The 15908-nt window shown below is 40.7% G+C and overlaps 1 protein-coding gene across 1 annotated transcript in view; it reads left to right on the plus strand.

The window, feature by feature from the left end:
- The first annotated feature begins 2158 nt into the window (after positions 1-2158).
- Positions 2159-15908, plus strand: part of DOK6 (docking protein 6) — a 408133-nt gene continuing 394383 nt past the window's right edge. Inside the window, exon 1 of the mRNA XM_082668201.1 lies at positions 2159-2239. Coding sequence (XP_082524327.1) covers positions 2174-2239 — 66 coding nt within the window. The 5' untranslated portion in view covers positions 2159-2173. The remainder of the gene's footprint in view (positions 2240-15908) is intronic.

The raw sequence follows: 15908 nt of genomic DNA on the forward strand, positions 1-15908 counted from the left end.
CCAGAGTTACCAACCTTACCTTATCCTTGGGTATGCCTTAAGATTGTTGCTGAGACAAAATTAATCCCTGACTTCAAACAGCTTACAATCAATTTGTGGAAACCGATTATTATATAAAGGATGGTGGAAGTTAGTGGTCAGGGAAATTATTGTGGACACAAAACCTATCTTGAAATTGTGCCTCTGAAACTGAACATCTCTGAGCCTCAGTTTCCTCATCTATTAAATAGCCAATATCCTTGGGTTGCAAAGAGGACTGAATTGAATAATGTATTTAAAGTATCAGCAAATCTAAAACAGTCTTCACATGAAGAAAAGAAATAACAGCCATGTAGTGTACGAAATAGTAACAAATGTGTGGGCTGGACCACATGCTCCACGTATTTGGAGAAGGGGAATCACACCAAGTTAACAGGGAGTTTACGCAAGTTTTCTGCAAGTATCAGAATTTGAACTCATTCTGAGTGGCAGCCTAAGGAATCTTGCCATGTGATTGGATATGTCTGCCCCGGCACCTGGCCCTCTGCATGGCGGATATCCAAACAAATGCTTGCTAAATAAATGAATGGATAGGAATAGTGTGCTGTTCAGCCAGGTTAGAGTTGCCGTTGGGTTATATGGGCTCTGCATAGAGACTTGCTAATGATGGGACCAAAATCACCTTTGGGGCGTCCATTTGGTAGGGTGAGGGGCATGCTACTTTATCCTGCAGGTTTTGATATTTTTCTCGCCTCAATCAAGTAGTTTCCTTTCTCTCTTACTATTGTTATGTTCCCAATAGGGCTAAGAAATTTAAACTGAGAACATGGAAAAATACTGCTCACCAAAATAAGCAGAAATAAACACGATCTTTTGAACTCTTATTAAACATAGACTCTATAAAGAAGTCACTTAGAAAATTTTCAATCATTATACATTATTTTTCTTAATTAGAAACATCCTTACTATGTATTAAATATCCTTCCCTATAGCAAAAATCCATATATTGTCCCCAACCAACATTTAATACTCCCTCATTTTTCCTTGAATCTTATCAAACGGATGTAATTTTTAGATTAAAATTTCTTTACAACAGAGAATAGCCTACTTCTAAATGTCACGCGTTCCTACATAAAGGGGTCAGAGTTCTTCATTGTTTTGTTTTTACGAGTGGAACATTTCCATAAATCATTTGCATCCACCGGTAACTGCTATGGTCTGCATTTCCCCTAGAAGATGAAAAGCCACGAGCCACTTTTAGTCATAGTTAACTAACACGCGGGCATAAATCACTCCACTCCAGCGCTCACGGCTTCTTCGGGAGAGGACGTCGGAGACCGGGGCCTCGCCTGATTGCTCCAGTCTTTCCAGCAGCAGAGGGATTAGACACATGCGCACGATTGGTCTCTTTGTGTGCACCGGGAAGGGCTTGGCGTCGATTTACAGTTCCTAACCTAACGGGGCAAAGACCTGGAGCGCGAGCGTGCGCTTAGGAATAAAAATGCACTGTAAAACACGGCCATTGAAATAAACAATTGCCTAGCTCCCGTTGGCCTTCTTCCCTGGGAGGATCCCCACCGCCCTTTCCCCGGTGTCCAGCTTGGGCGCGGAGATTAAGAGCCCGGGAATGAGGAGCCGTGGCCTCAGGAATCCCGCACCCGGGAGAGCGTGGCTGGCACAGGGAGCCGGGTGGGAGCGGGACCCAGGGCGCGGGTGGCGGGAGGAGCTCCCCGCCCGAGTCGCGAGTGATGGGGCGCGTCTTCCGAGTATCTTCTAGCCCAGCCACCCCGCGGGCCAGGGGGAGGGAGCCGGGCGGCGAATCGGCCCGCCCCCCCCGTTCCGCCCCTCCCCCCCGCGCTGGGGAGCCGCGATGGTGCACTCCGGCCAGCTGTGCGCCGCCGAGTGAGGCGCCAGCCCGTGGGTGCTACCGGGGGCGCCGGCTGCGCGGAGGGGGCGCCAGCAGCAGGCGGCGGCGGGGGGCGAAGGTGAGGACCGGAACGCGCAGGGCGGGCGCTGTTCGCGGCGCCGGGCCGCGTTCCCCGTCCGCGGTCACCCTGCCACCCAGCCTGCGTCCCCGGCGGCGGGAGCTCGGGGGCACCGGGCGGCGGCTGGCGGCGGCCGGCTGGATGCGAGACCTGCGCGGACCCCGTGGCGGACGGCAGCTCTCGACTCGGGGAAGCCGAACGCGCTGGCCATGGCCTCCAACTTTAACGACATAGTCAAGCAGGGCTACGTGAAAATCCGCAGCAGGAAGCTGGGGGTGAGTCGCTCGCTAGGCTTTCTCCTTCCCCTGCGCCCGTTTGGCGCAGCTGGCGATGGGGGGCGGGGCGGGGAGAGGTGACCCACTCGGGGGCAGAGGCAAAGAAGGACCCGGCTCTCCCGCGGACGGCCCGCTTGTTGCTCGGCGGGGCTGGGGGCCCGCACCTGCCTCGGGGGGCTCTGCAGACCCGGCTGAGGGCTCCGGGAGCGCCTGGGTCCCCGTCCTCATGTGCGCGGCGCTGGTTTAGACCCAGACTAAGAAGTCTTGTAGGCGAAAGGGATGGTCAGTTCCGAGATGAATGCGCCCCAGAGGGGGTTTATATTCAGAGCAATCCACAATGCTCTGTTCTCAGGAGTGTGTGCCTTCGGGTACAACTGCTCTGTGTGCAGGACGTGGACACACGCTCTGGTGTGTGTGTGTGTGCGTTTAGAATCACCATTTTCCCCGCTTCCCCAGCCCGCTTCGAAATTCACTTTTGATGCCTTGCCTGCGCCCCGCGTCCCTGCCAGCGACTGCCGGCGAGTTTCGTGCTCCCTGAGCAGTTGCCCACCGGCAGGCTCCCTGGCCGCGAGTGCGCCCGGACAGGTGGACCGAAGTCCGCGTGCACGCAGGTGTGTGCTCACGGCCGCTGACACGGGAGCGTTCACGACAGAAAAGTTTAGGGAGACCTTCTCTTGGTTTTTTGAAATATGCTCTGCCCGACTTGGGAGAGAAACAGTGTAGACCCCCGAGGGTTTAAAACTTCTCCAGTGACCGGATGAGGAGGTAAGAGGAACGCGTAGACGGCCCTAGAGGACCTGGGAGGTGGGCTGCAGGGAGTGGGAGGGGAGGGCGGGCACCTGGGCCGAGAGACGCCAGAGTGAGCAGACGTGGGGGGACGGTCGGAGCGACGGGCAGAGGTCCCCGCGGGAGCGCGCGCTGGGGGAGTGGGCACCCGAGGCCGGCCTGGGTGGGCCTGTCCAGAACGCGAGGGAAACTCGATCTGGGGGCCAAAGTGCCCGCTTTCCGGATTCCCTGGATGTCCACCTCACGCTACGGAGCTCCGGAATCCTGGGGCAAAGCGGCCTTGAACGAGAACATTCGCTGCCTTCCCTGCTGAATGGATGAATTACTCTAACTTGGAGAGGGAAAGAGAAGGAGGGAGAACTTCGTTATTCTCATTAAAAAGAAAGAAAGAAAGAAAGAAAGGAAGAAAATAAATGCTAAACGTATCGTTAGAAAACTAAGGTGGGGTAGAGTCCCTAAAAGAGGAAGGATCACCTCGCACCCAGAAGCCGCTTTGCGCGAGTTGGTGGACACAGGTGTTGGGGGAGGAGGGAGGGGACAGGCAGACTTGCCTTTTTGTGCTGCCCCCGTTGGGTTTCACGTTCGAGATGCAGACTGTACCCCAAGGACACACGGGACCCATTCTCCAACTTCAGCAGACCTGTAGAAGTGGGGAGCACAAACCTGGGTGAGGACAAAGCTCCCCTCGCCCCCGCCTGGCGCCTCGGTGCGCTGCTGCGCGCCCCGCCTGGCGAGAGAGGGCAGACGCGGCGTGCAGACCCTCGGCCGGGTTTCAAGGGCCGCTCCTGGGTAGAAGAATGCGCCTCATTCTTTCCCAGGGAGTGAAGGAAGAACCCTCGTGAAAAGCTGCAGTTGTCCGGCAGGCTGATAGCTTCTCGCGGCCCGGACGTATTGCTCAAATCTGTCACCCTGACAGCCATCGGCCAAGACAGGAGGTGCGGAGCTAGGGCTTGGGGGCGCGGAGGGCGGAGAGGGGGGTAAGAACTGTTCCAGGAACTTGACCTTTGAAGCCCTTTGCTCTCCCACGGGATGCTTGCTCATCATTCTCGCTCTTGCGTCTTCTTGAAATCTCAATTGTGTCTGACACTTCACACGCTATAAGCTAATGGATGATTTAAGTCCCCCGGGGAGATGTGCATCTGCTTCCACAGTCACCGTGTACGTGAAAATCAGACTAAGGAACAGAACGCTGAGAACCCCGCCTTGCGCACTTGGCCTTGGAGTCTATAGGATTCCTCCCCCATCAGAGCTTTCCAGGATTTCATATAATTAAAACTGAATTTGCATCTTAATTATAAGATAGGATCCAGGGAAAGAGCACTGAATGTTTCTTGGGTAACTATGGCATTTACAGCCTTTGAAATGCCCTTTTAGAACACCATACACCGTTTCCCCCCTAAAGATGTGTGCAGATGTTTATTTCATTTCCAAAGCATCTCTTTCCACACCCACTGTTTAGAGCTATGCATGTGTAAAGGACAGCCTTCACAGAAAACAATAAAAGCATGTTTACTTCAGAGTTTGATGTTGAAACAGTTTGCATTGTTTTAATATCAAAATATTAAACTAAATTAACCTTGACTATTTTTGAGAATATTATTTATTTTAAAAAACTTTAGCAACTTTTCTATTCAGAATATGCTAGTATTCAGAAGGGTGAATTCCAATGACAGAACTTCACACAGATGATTCTGTGAAGCTTAATAAGTTAAATGGGTCCCGTAAGATAGTAAAACACTAAGTGAATATCATGTGCCTTAAAAATGAAAATGTATAATCATACCCAAAATCATAGTTATAGGAATTATCTAAGCATTAGATGATAGGAATCAGTTATAGGAATTATCTAAGCATAGTTTTCCTAGTTAATAATACATATTCATAATTTTATGGGCTCAGAACTATGAACTTTTCTAAATAAAAGAATACTTTTAACTCAGAGGATACATAATGGTTCTTTTATGGGTTATGTTCAAAATTAAATTTCACAATAAAAATAATTCTAATTAAATATGCACAGATATTTGATTTAGTATGGGTAGAATGCATGCTTTCAAGAACCAAATTTTATAGTATTCTAAGGGAGAAGAAGGCCTGGTTGTGAGGCCAGTTGTATCAGAGATGAAAATGATGACATGAAAATATATTTTGAGATAAAATATTTAATGTGCCCTTTACTTCTCACAAGTTAGTGCTTATTATTATGCTGAATGAGGGCAGAAAAGCATTTCCTGCCCTCTAGGCAGTGGGGCACCCCTTCCAGAGGTGCTTCCAGGTCAAAGTGTTTGAAAGGGCCCCTGCCCTGTGTCTTTTTACAGAACCTAGTGCTACCTGTTGAGGATAATTCCTTAGCCAAATAGTTGGGTGAAGTAGTAAGTGTTAAACTTTTTTTTTGTTGTTTGCTTTCAAATTTGTCTTGGATCATTAATCAGTTTTTCTTCCATTTAGGAAAATAATTTTGAGAAAAAATAGAATCATCTTCCTGAATTTTACTCTTGTCCTTTAAAAAATATGCTTGTTAAGTCATTATTTATTAATTTATTTTTGGCTGCGTTGGGTCTTCGCTGCAGCACGCGGGCTTTTCTCTAGTTGTGGCGAGTGGGGGCTGCTCTTCATTGCGGTGCGTGGACTTCTCATTGCGGTGACTTCTCATTGCGGAGCACGGGCTCTAGGAGCGCAGGCTTCAGTAGTTGTGGCTCACGGGCTCTAGAGAGCAGGCTCAGTAGTTGTGGCGCAGGGCTTAGTTGCTCCGTGGCATGTGGGATCTTCCCGGACCAGGGATGGAACCCGTGTCCCCAGCATTGACAGGCAGATTCTTAACGACTGCATCACGAGGGAAGTCCCAGTCATTACATTTTTGAAGGTATTAAATCATTAAAAGTATAATGATGACTCTTATAAAGAATCATTTCTTTAAATTCTCTATTAATTTTTCATTATATTACATTACCATTTCTATAAATATATTGTTTTCCTTTTGCAGGATTTAAAAGCGCTTACTGTAGTTTAGTTCTCACCATCTTATCTGTTGCATGATTTATATTATAATTCACAAGATACCATGGTGGCCAGTATTTTTTTTTTTAAGAAAAGAGTACTTAAAAACTCTAATAAATATAAAACAAAGCAAATGCTTTTTGGTCAATATTGTTTATCTCTTAGCCTTTATTATCTATTCTTCTTCTGACCTCTAATAGGTTAAATTTAGTCAGCAAGGCATATATTGCAAAATATCCAACCTGTTCTTGGTTTGCAGATAAACTAAGAACACAATTGCTGAAACTGTTACTAACTTTATATGGGGCTTATTGACTCTATAAATGTAGCAAAAGTAAATGCAGCATTATGCAGTGATATCACCATATCATCACCATCATTGCCACCAGTGTACAAATTCCAGCCTGCAAATAGTCTACAGTAATTCTGCAGTTTGACTGCTTCTAGACTGTCACATCATTGTTTTCAAGGAATTCTATTCAAATACATCATTGTGAATATTCACAGGCACGTTGTGCATAGACAAGTAGTATTTTATGTAGCTTTTTTTTCTAGTTCTTACTCAAAGTTAGCTGAGAGATTGGATTGGTATGTGTGGGTATTGAAGGAGTGTCTCAGGATAGGGTGGTATTACATGTGCAACAAATGGTCAAATCATGGAGCATCTCCTGTTTATCAGGTGGCGTACACTGGGTGTGTGTGTGTGTGTGTGAATATTCCAGAGTCATGTTGTATTAAGTCAAGGTTGTTAACAGTGGATACCTCCTATATCACCACCGCTCATGGTACACTAGGTCAGTAATAATCTCCTTGTCCCCACCTGGCTGTAAGGGAAGCAGGGAAATATAGAGCACAATTTTGGAGTATTTGATGAGCACCAACTTTATGAGCTAATCATCTATTCAGGATTTTCTCTTTTGCATAGTCTCCATTTGTTTTAACAATTATTGTGGATTCATCTATCTCATGCCCTCTCTCCCTCCTTGATTAAAACCTTGAGACACCCCCATACCTGGTTTGATGATTATTTATCTGCTTCTCGTAAACTCTTCTGAATTTTCCTGTCCTTTTACAAACAGCTTTTATCTGATGATGGAAGAGAGTATTTATGAGAGATGTTTTTGAAAATTTATCCCGTTACAGAATCTCCCTCATTAATATGAATGGGAATTTTTGTGGGTGCATTTGCATCGTTTTTGGTCCATGGAGCATTTGAAAATTTCTCTGGTCTCCCAAATCTCTAGAAACTATTTTGTGAAGAGCGATTATATCATGTATGAAATGCATTACCAATTTGCCAAGAATTAGATACAATAAATGTATTTAAGATAAGATATATAAATAACAATAATTCTGACCATTCAAAAGTTCAAAAGTACTTTCAGGATCATTACCTCAGATATGAGTTCTCAATTTAAGTATTTAAGATGTAGAAGTTGTATTGGGTGCCTTTAAATCTTTACCCATTTGTGAATATTGTATATCCTGGGCATTTTGCTTTCTGAAATGGATCCATTATATCCATGGTGATTTATCATTTACCTCTTTCTCATTAAATATGGATTTAGAATGTATAAAAATTTTAATTATTTGAGCTCTCTTTCTCTTTCAGATTTTTATTTATGGTGGCTATTATGTATACGTTTAACATGTGTACATACCACTTATTTCTGTATCTATATATATGTCTGCAAAAATCACTTGTTCTTAGAATTTTAGAGTAGAAAATGGTCTTGTATACCTTCTATTCAATCTCTCTATACTAATTTATTTGCAACCGTATGTTTGTGTATATGACATTTTAGCTATTCTAAAGAAATTCTATTATCTGAATTAGTGAGACTTTTTCCTTTTTAAAACATCCCTATGTATGCATATGGACATGCCTGAGTTTCTTTGAATTTTCAAAACTTAAAGCCAAAAGCAAAGACAATAAAAGTAAGCCTAACTGTAAAAACCAAAGCCAGACATTTTGCTGGCTTTGATAGTAAATGATTATGCCCATGCAATACCTGGGGGAAGCCATTAAATCAGGTGTGAGATATAAGAGTTCACATCTCAGTTTTTGACTTGCTAGGTTTACAGATGACTGCTGTCAAGGTGAACTTTAAAAGCTGGCATTCCCTCAGATAACAAAGATTTTACTCAGTACTCAGGGAAATCTTTTAAAGGACGAAAATAGCGTAATCAAACAGTGGTCAACTATCTTTGTAAGTTTTACATTCCCAATTTCCTTAAAAGTATTTCAGAAGTGCTCGATAATGGTTGACATTGGGGATGAGTATAAAATAACATGAGTATAAAATAACATATGTATTTGAAATCGGTGTCATTGTTTTGAAGTATTTTTATTCTAATGTGTTGTTCTATTTGGGTCATAATAAGCCATGTGACTACTACTAAGACTATTGAGTATTCCTATCGTTGGTCTGTTTCTGTTTCCATCCACTTTGTTTTAGACACTGTAGAATTTAAAAAGCAAGCAATACAAATAAAAGCTACCTGTATTCCCACCATCTACAGATCATCTCTAGATTTTGTAAATTTTGAAGTGCTAGTTTAAAGGAAAAAGTAATTTCTACCAATTGAGACAAACTAATTAAAATAGAGTATACTATAGTTTCTTTGCCTTCAGTTTATAGCTTTTGCTTCATTTTACTCACGGTATTTTCTTTATTCTTCAAGCTCTGGGTAACTTGTCCAGAGAGGCCAAGAATTCTAGGTAGAGAACATTTTCGTTAACTTTCTGCATAAATCTCCATTAGTTTTTTTTTTTTTTTAACATCTTTATTGGAGTATAATTGCTTTACAATGGTGGCCATTAGTTTTTATTTTAAGATACAGGGCAGGATTATCTTCTGAGTAATTCATTTTTACATTATAACACTATTTCCCACTGAGAATATTGCACCTGTCAGTCAAACTGGATGGAATAAGGAATGATATTTTGTTATGAGCAGAGAACAGCAATTCATTTAATAAAGAAAACTATTTTCGTGTTATTTGAAATGAATGGTGGTTGTAATCTTTGAACATGTGCAAAGTGCTTTGCCTGCTATTTTACTGACTCCATTGCATAAAGCTTGGCTTAACAGTAAAATGACTTGGAGGACAAATACAGTGAAGTTTGAGACTTTTTAAAAAAATTGATACAGTGAAGTTTGAGACTTTTTAAAAAAAATTGATTAATTAATTTGTTTTTGGCTGCATTGGGTCTTTGTTGCCGTGCTCAGGCTTCTCTTTGTGGTGGCTTCTCTTGTTGCAGAGCACGGGCTCTAGGCACGTGGGCTTCAGTAGTTGTGGCATGCGGGCTCAGTAGTTGTGGCTCATGGGTTCTAGAGCACAAGCTCAGTAGCTCTGGTGCCTGGGCTTAGTTGCTCCATGGCATGATGGGATCTTCCCAGACCAGGGCTCGAACCCATGTCCCCTGCCTTGGCAGGCAGATTCTTAACCACTGTGCCACCAGGGAAGCCCTAATTTGAGACTGTATAATAGTAACATAATCATGTTGCATTGGGTGTACCATGCATCTTACAGCTTATAAAGAATTTTCACGTATATTTTATAATTCTCCCAGCATACTTTTGAAAGTATATTTAGTTTTTAACCCCATTTTATACATAAGCTAAAATTTAAAAGAAGTAAAATGAATCAGCCAGGTCTACAGAGATACAGATTGGGTTTGTATGTGTGAGTGCGTATACTCAAATCTAGGTTTTATAACTTCAAGTTCAGTGTTATATCTACTATGAACAGTTTCCACTTTGCAAAATATGTGGACAGGTAGTAACAGATATGTGTACTATTCGAAGTAAATGTGTTTTCTTTAATTGGTAACATAGTGTAAAGCAAATATTATCATTAACTTAGCCTTAAGCTAACTGTATTGCATATAAAAGTGTGTTTGGCAGGTGGGAGGTGATGGAAATGGGTGAAGGAGGTCAAAAGTACACACTTTCAGTTATTAGATAAATAAGTTCTGAGGATGTAATATATACAATGGTGACTATAGTTAGCAATACTGTATTGTATATTTGAAAGTTGCTAGAAGGGTAGATCTTAACAGTTCTTATCACAAGAAAAAAATTGCAGCTCTGTGAGGTTATGGATGTTAACTAAACTTATTGTGTTGATCAGTTCACAGTATATACATATCAAATCATTAAGTTGTATACCTTAAACTTATACAAAGTTATATGTCCATTATGTCTCAAAAAAGAGGGAAAAAAAGAGCTATGTAATGAAAGAATATACGCCACAGTAAGGAGGTTCTGTACAGATATTTCTCCAGGCCACTTGAATGGCCTTGATTTCATTTTCATTGTACCGTCTAAAACTCAGCTAATCTCTTCTTTTACGAAAGGAAAACAGGCTTCAAAAACCTACAGTGTCCTGGTAGAATTTAAAATGTTTTAAAAATATTTAAATCTATTTATTTTACCATTATCTTTATTTATGAAAAGCTATCTTTTGTTTAAGGTTGTCATATAAAAGCTTATGTTTGAATGAACTTAATGAAAAGTGAGTTTATTTAAAGAAAAACACAAGTAAAAAAATAATAAACATTTACTGGGATCTGGCACAAAAGGTGACATAGTTATGCAGCAAAAAGTGTGATTGTGTTACCCTGTTGCTTTAATATCAGGCAGCACTGAAGTATACCCTGAACTCTGAGAGGCTGGGGTGGGTTGTGTGTTTATTTGTGTGGCTTGCTACTCTTAAGTGGCAGGAGTTGAAATAGGTATACCGAAATGATGTTCCTTTTTTTCCCCTTAGTTTCCTTATTTTTCTAAATTGGCTATATGCCTTTGTCACCTACATTTGTAAACTTTTATATAAGATGTATTGCGTGTGTAAACGTGTAGTTAATTTTCTCCTCATGATTTCTTCTTTGTAAATATGAAATTACTTTTCCTGACCATTCACTATCCTTTTGAATATGCATGTATGTGTGTTTGTGTATACGTGTGTACATATGTACACATACATAGATACATGCATATATATAATGTGATATATATGTTATATATTAAATAGAATATGTATATATCTCCAAATGGTCTGTTAGTCCTCATTCATGCTGAATTGTTATCCTTCCTGACTCTGTAAAAGCACCTAGCCCAACTCCAGGAGAAGAAAATGTGCACAAAATGTCTTAGCACACTTTTTAAAATGTAAATTGTTACATGTTCACATTATACTTTATTTGGAAAAAATATTTGATATTAGTCTAAAATTGAAATTTAGTGTATCTTTCAAAAACTATAACTTTTAAAGGGTGGCAACCAGTAAGAGAAAATTCTGTATTTATCTCTGTCTACATAACTCTAGTGAAACTTCTCACATACTATTCAAGAAAAAGAACAAAAACATACTTTTGACATATTTGAACTTGCTTAGAAAACTATGCCTTTTCATTTAACTTACTAGGGAAAAGGAATACATCTCTCTGAGTGCTTTAAGGACCCTTGGGGCTATGCTGTAGAAAGGACCCATGTCATTTTACTGATGCTTTTATAAACTTCATTACACTTTGGAATCTTTAAGTATTAGCTATGTAATTCTTCTAAATAAAAGTACATCCAGTGCCAAATCATGATGTTTAGCTATAAGGTACCAAATTTATGTATAAGTATGAAATGTACTCTTCTATACATTTAAAACATAACAACTATTTAACGCTCCAAAGGCTACTTAACACTCATACTGTTGCATCCTGATATTTTGCATAATTCTCTACATTACTTAGCCCTCTATTAAAAAAAGATTCTCAATATTTGTGAGGGACTGCATGCTGGAGTCCCTGGGATGGGTGTGGAACGTTGAGGTAAAGGGCCAGAATAAAGGAGCTTGCTCTGTCCTGAGAATCCAGGAAGTCACTGATGTGTTTACAGGAAAGGTCAAATGTTCATTCTCAAGTCAGCAACATCCCTGAATCTCGGGTGTGTAGAAAGGATTGTAGTCAGGTAGGACTTTTGGCAAGGAGACCAAATAGGAGTGGGTGTTAGTATCCAGAAAAGGCACTGGTAATTCTAGTGGCTAGCTCTGATTGAGAATCGCCGATGTAGAAGTATTTTTTCCAGCACTGAGAACAAACAATTCTTCAACCTATTATTGTTTGCATTGAGAAGTCAGCTGTCAGTCATATTGCTACCTTTTGAAAAGGATTAGCCTTTTTTTCCTCAGGCTGCTTGTAACTTTCTCTTTTCCTGGTTTTCAGGAGTTTTGCTGTCATATGTGGAGGTGTAGTTTTTATTCTGTTCATTATTTTGGGGTCTATAGTGCTTCTTAATTCCGTTAGCTTGATATCTTCCTGCAGTTCTAAAAAATTATCCACTATTACTCTTTCACATATCAGTTCTGTCCATTTTTTCTCTTCCTCCTTACTCATATGTTAGATCATTTGTACCATACGTCTGTGCCTTTATACCTTTTCTTTTCCCTATTTTTGTGTCTTGAAGATTCAGGATGGATATTTTCTACTGAAATTTCTTCCAGTTCACTAATTTTCTATTCAGCTGTGAATAATCTACTGTTAAACCTATTCATTATTATCAATTTAAGTAATTTTTTCAGGTCTAGGATTTTCATTTCATTCTAATTTTTAGAATTTCCTATTAAAAATTCTCAGTTTTTATCCTTGGTAGTCTTCAGTGCCTTCAGATAGATGATTTTTGTATTTGTCCAGCATTTCTAATCAACAGCAGAAAGGCTGGCCTAAATTACCTGGTCCACCATTAACAGGAATGGAGCAGTCCCAGCTGGTTGAGTTTTATAGTGATTTCTTTGTGAGAGCTAGAGGCCATGTGGTCCTCTGGAACTCCACTGAGAGCCAAGAGGGTCAGCTGTAGCTCTTCCCTAGTAGTGAGACCCTTTCCCTGTGGGAATTTTGTCTTGAAATGTTTTCAACAGGTTATTTACCTCCACATTAGTACTAGGGTTTGTGATAGTGAAGTTGAAGAAAAATGAAGATATTTAAGTGATAGGACTAACTACAACTTTGCAGGTAGTGTACGTGGGTCTAACCTGCCCCTGTATAAAAATGGAGGGAAAACAAGGCAAGGATTCTAAGCCTGCTCTAGGGTTTGACTTAACGAACAAGGCCAAATAGTTCTGCCTGTTAAAGCAATGGTTCTTAGCCCTGGATACACATTGCAATCCTAGGAGAGGGGTTTTGAGTTTGTTTGTTTTAATATTTACTAAATGCAATGACAAGATCGGCTCCCAGAGAGGCTTATTTAGTTGATCTCTGGGCAGTAGAATTGTTTTTGTTTGTTTGTATTTGTTTGGTTTGGTTTTAATCTACCCAAGTGATTCTAGCATAAGTGAAGTACTTTTCACCAGAAAATAATTTCAAAGCAAGCTATTTATCACTATATATTACCACAGAACCCTACTGAACTAGGATAAATAGTTTATAATATACCTCAAGAAGTAGCTAAACCAATTAACAATACAGTTCAGACATCCATCATTTATTTTTTTCACCCAGCATTTGAATGTTCTTCCAACTATTTGGAGAATAATCCCACATTATGGATGTTGAAGATAGCAAATAATGGCTCACATTGTAGAAGATAAAATACCAAAAATATTATTTCCTCATCTTCCTTGCTACTAGGGTATGAGAAATGAGCTAGTATTGCCAATTACATGTCTAGACATTGAGTTATTGATGCAAGAGGCAACCCAGTGGAGAAGTCTTCACAGGGCACGCAGAATAGTCCTTTCTCCTGGATTAATTTATTGATGCAAAAGTAGAAGCAATGCAAACTGTCCAAAAGCAATAGCTTCATCAAGAAACTTTAATAATTTAATGGGTCACTTATGGTTTCTTAGTCTTGAACCTGGTTCTCCAGCCTCTATTCCTGATTTGAGGTAATGAAAAATTGAATAAATGTTTTTCCATCTAAGTCAGCCATTGTCAGCTTTGATTACAACTAATAGCAACTAATACATCCAATGGATAAAATGGCATTATTGGAAGTGATGCAATTAAATTTTAAAATATACTAAAATCCTATGTATACTAAATATATACTAAAATAACTAATTTTTAGAGTAATGGTTATTAAACAATTGTCCTTAACAATATGTAGACACTAGAATTCATTTTCTGTTGTGGTCACTCCTAATGTGGACGTATAGAGCATCGTTAGTGAATTACTCTGTTCACCCATGGAGAAGTTTAGGAGCTTTAATGGAAGCATACATTCAGACCCTATATAATTATGAAAAAGTTTGTTCTAGAAGAGGAACCCACACAAATGTACGCAACACATTTTTGACAAAGGTGCAGAAACAATTCAGTGAAGAAAGGATATCTTTCAAATAAATGTTCTGGGAGCAATTGGACATCCATAGGCAAAATGAATGAATCTCAACATAAACCTCACACCTTATAGCTCAAAATAGATTAGCGATTTAAATGTTAAAAGTAAAACTTGATAACTTCATAAAAATGAAAAACTTTTGCTTTATGAAAGAGCCTGTGAAGAGGATTTAAAGAAAGCTATTGCGGGAGGGGAGATTATTTACGAGCTACATGTCTCTAACAGAGAACTTGAATAAAAAACTCTTAAAATGCTGCAGTTAAATTTAAAAAACAATAATCCAGTTAGAAAATGGGCAAAAAAATGAACTGATCCTTCGCAAAAGTTGATATGCAGATGGAAAATAAGCACATGAACAGATGTTCAACATTATTAGCCACTAGTGAGATGCAAATTAAAACCACCATGAGTTATCAGTAAACACCTATTGGAAAGGCTAAAATGAAAACCTGTGACAACAGCAAATACTGGCAAGAGGCAGGAAACCTGGATCACTCATATGTTGCTGTTGGGAATGTGACATGGTTCAGACACTCGTGAAAACAATGTGGCAGTTTCTTAATTAAACTAATTATGCAGTGGCCATACGATCGTCAGCGGTACCATCCACTGGACATCGATCCCAGAGAAATTAAAACTTTTGTTCACAGGGAAACCATACACAAATGTTTGTAGCAGATTTATTTGAAATATCCCCAAACTGAAAACAAACCAGATGTCCATCATTGGGTGAGTGGTTAAACTGTAGGACATCCACATCATGTAATACTACTCAGCAATAAAAAGGATTAAACAACTGATAATTCCCAAAGATGAATCTTGAGAGAATTATGTTGAGTGAGTGAAAAAAAAATCCCAAAATGTTATAAACTGTGTGATTTCATTTATATAACATTCTTGAGATACAAAATTATAGAAGTGAAGAATAGATTTGTCGTAGCCAGAGGTTATAGACAGGGGAGAGCAAGTGGAGTTTGTGTGTGGATAGGGTGATAAAAGGGCAATGTGAGGGATCTTTGTGGTGATGGGGATATTTTGTATCTTGACCGTATTAATTGACATCCTGGTTGTAATAGTGGACTATATAAGATGTTCCCATAGAGAAAATTGAGTAAAGAGAATGCAGGGTCACTCTGTATTATTCTTCATAACTGCACGTGGAACTACAATTATCTCAAAAATGTTTAATTAAAAAATGTAAGCGGGGGGCTTCCCTGGTGGCGCAGTGGTTGAGGGTCCGCCTGCCGATGCAGGGGACACGGGTTCGTGCCCCGGTCCGGGAAGATCCCACATGCCGCGGAGCGGCTGGGCCCGTGAGCCATGGCCGCTGGGCCTGCGCGTCCGGAGCCTGTGCTCCGCGGCGGGAGAGGCCGCAGCGGTGAGAGGCCCGCGTACCGCAAAAAAAAAAAAAAAATAAGCGGGGCATCAAAATGTAGCCCCATTTTACAAATGTGATACCTCTGAGCCTCACTTTTCTTATTTGTAAAATGAGGATAAGAATACCAACCTCATAGTACTTTGTTAACGTTAAATAACTGTAGTTTACAAGATCT

Source organism: Grampus griseus (genome assembly GCF_964374135.1).
Source record: "Grampus griseus genome assembly, chromosome: 12".
NCBI classification, from domain to species: Eukaryota; Metazoa; Chordata; class Mammalia; order Artiodactyla; family Delphinidae; genus Grampus; species Grampus griseus.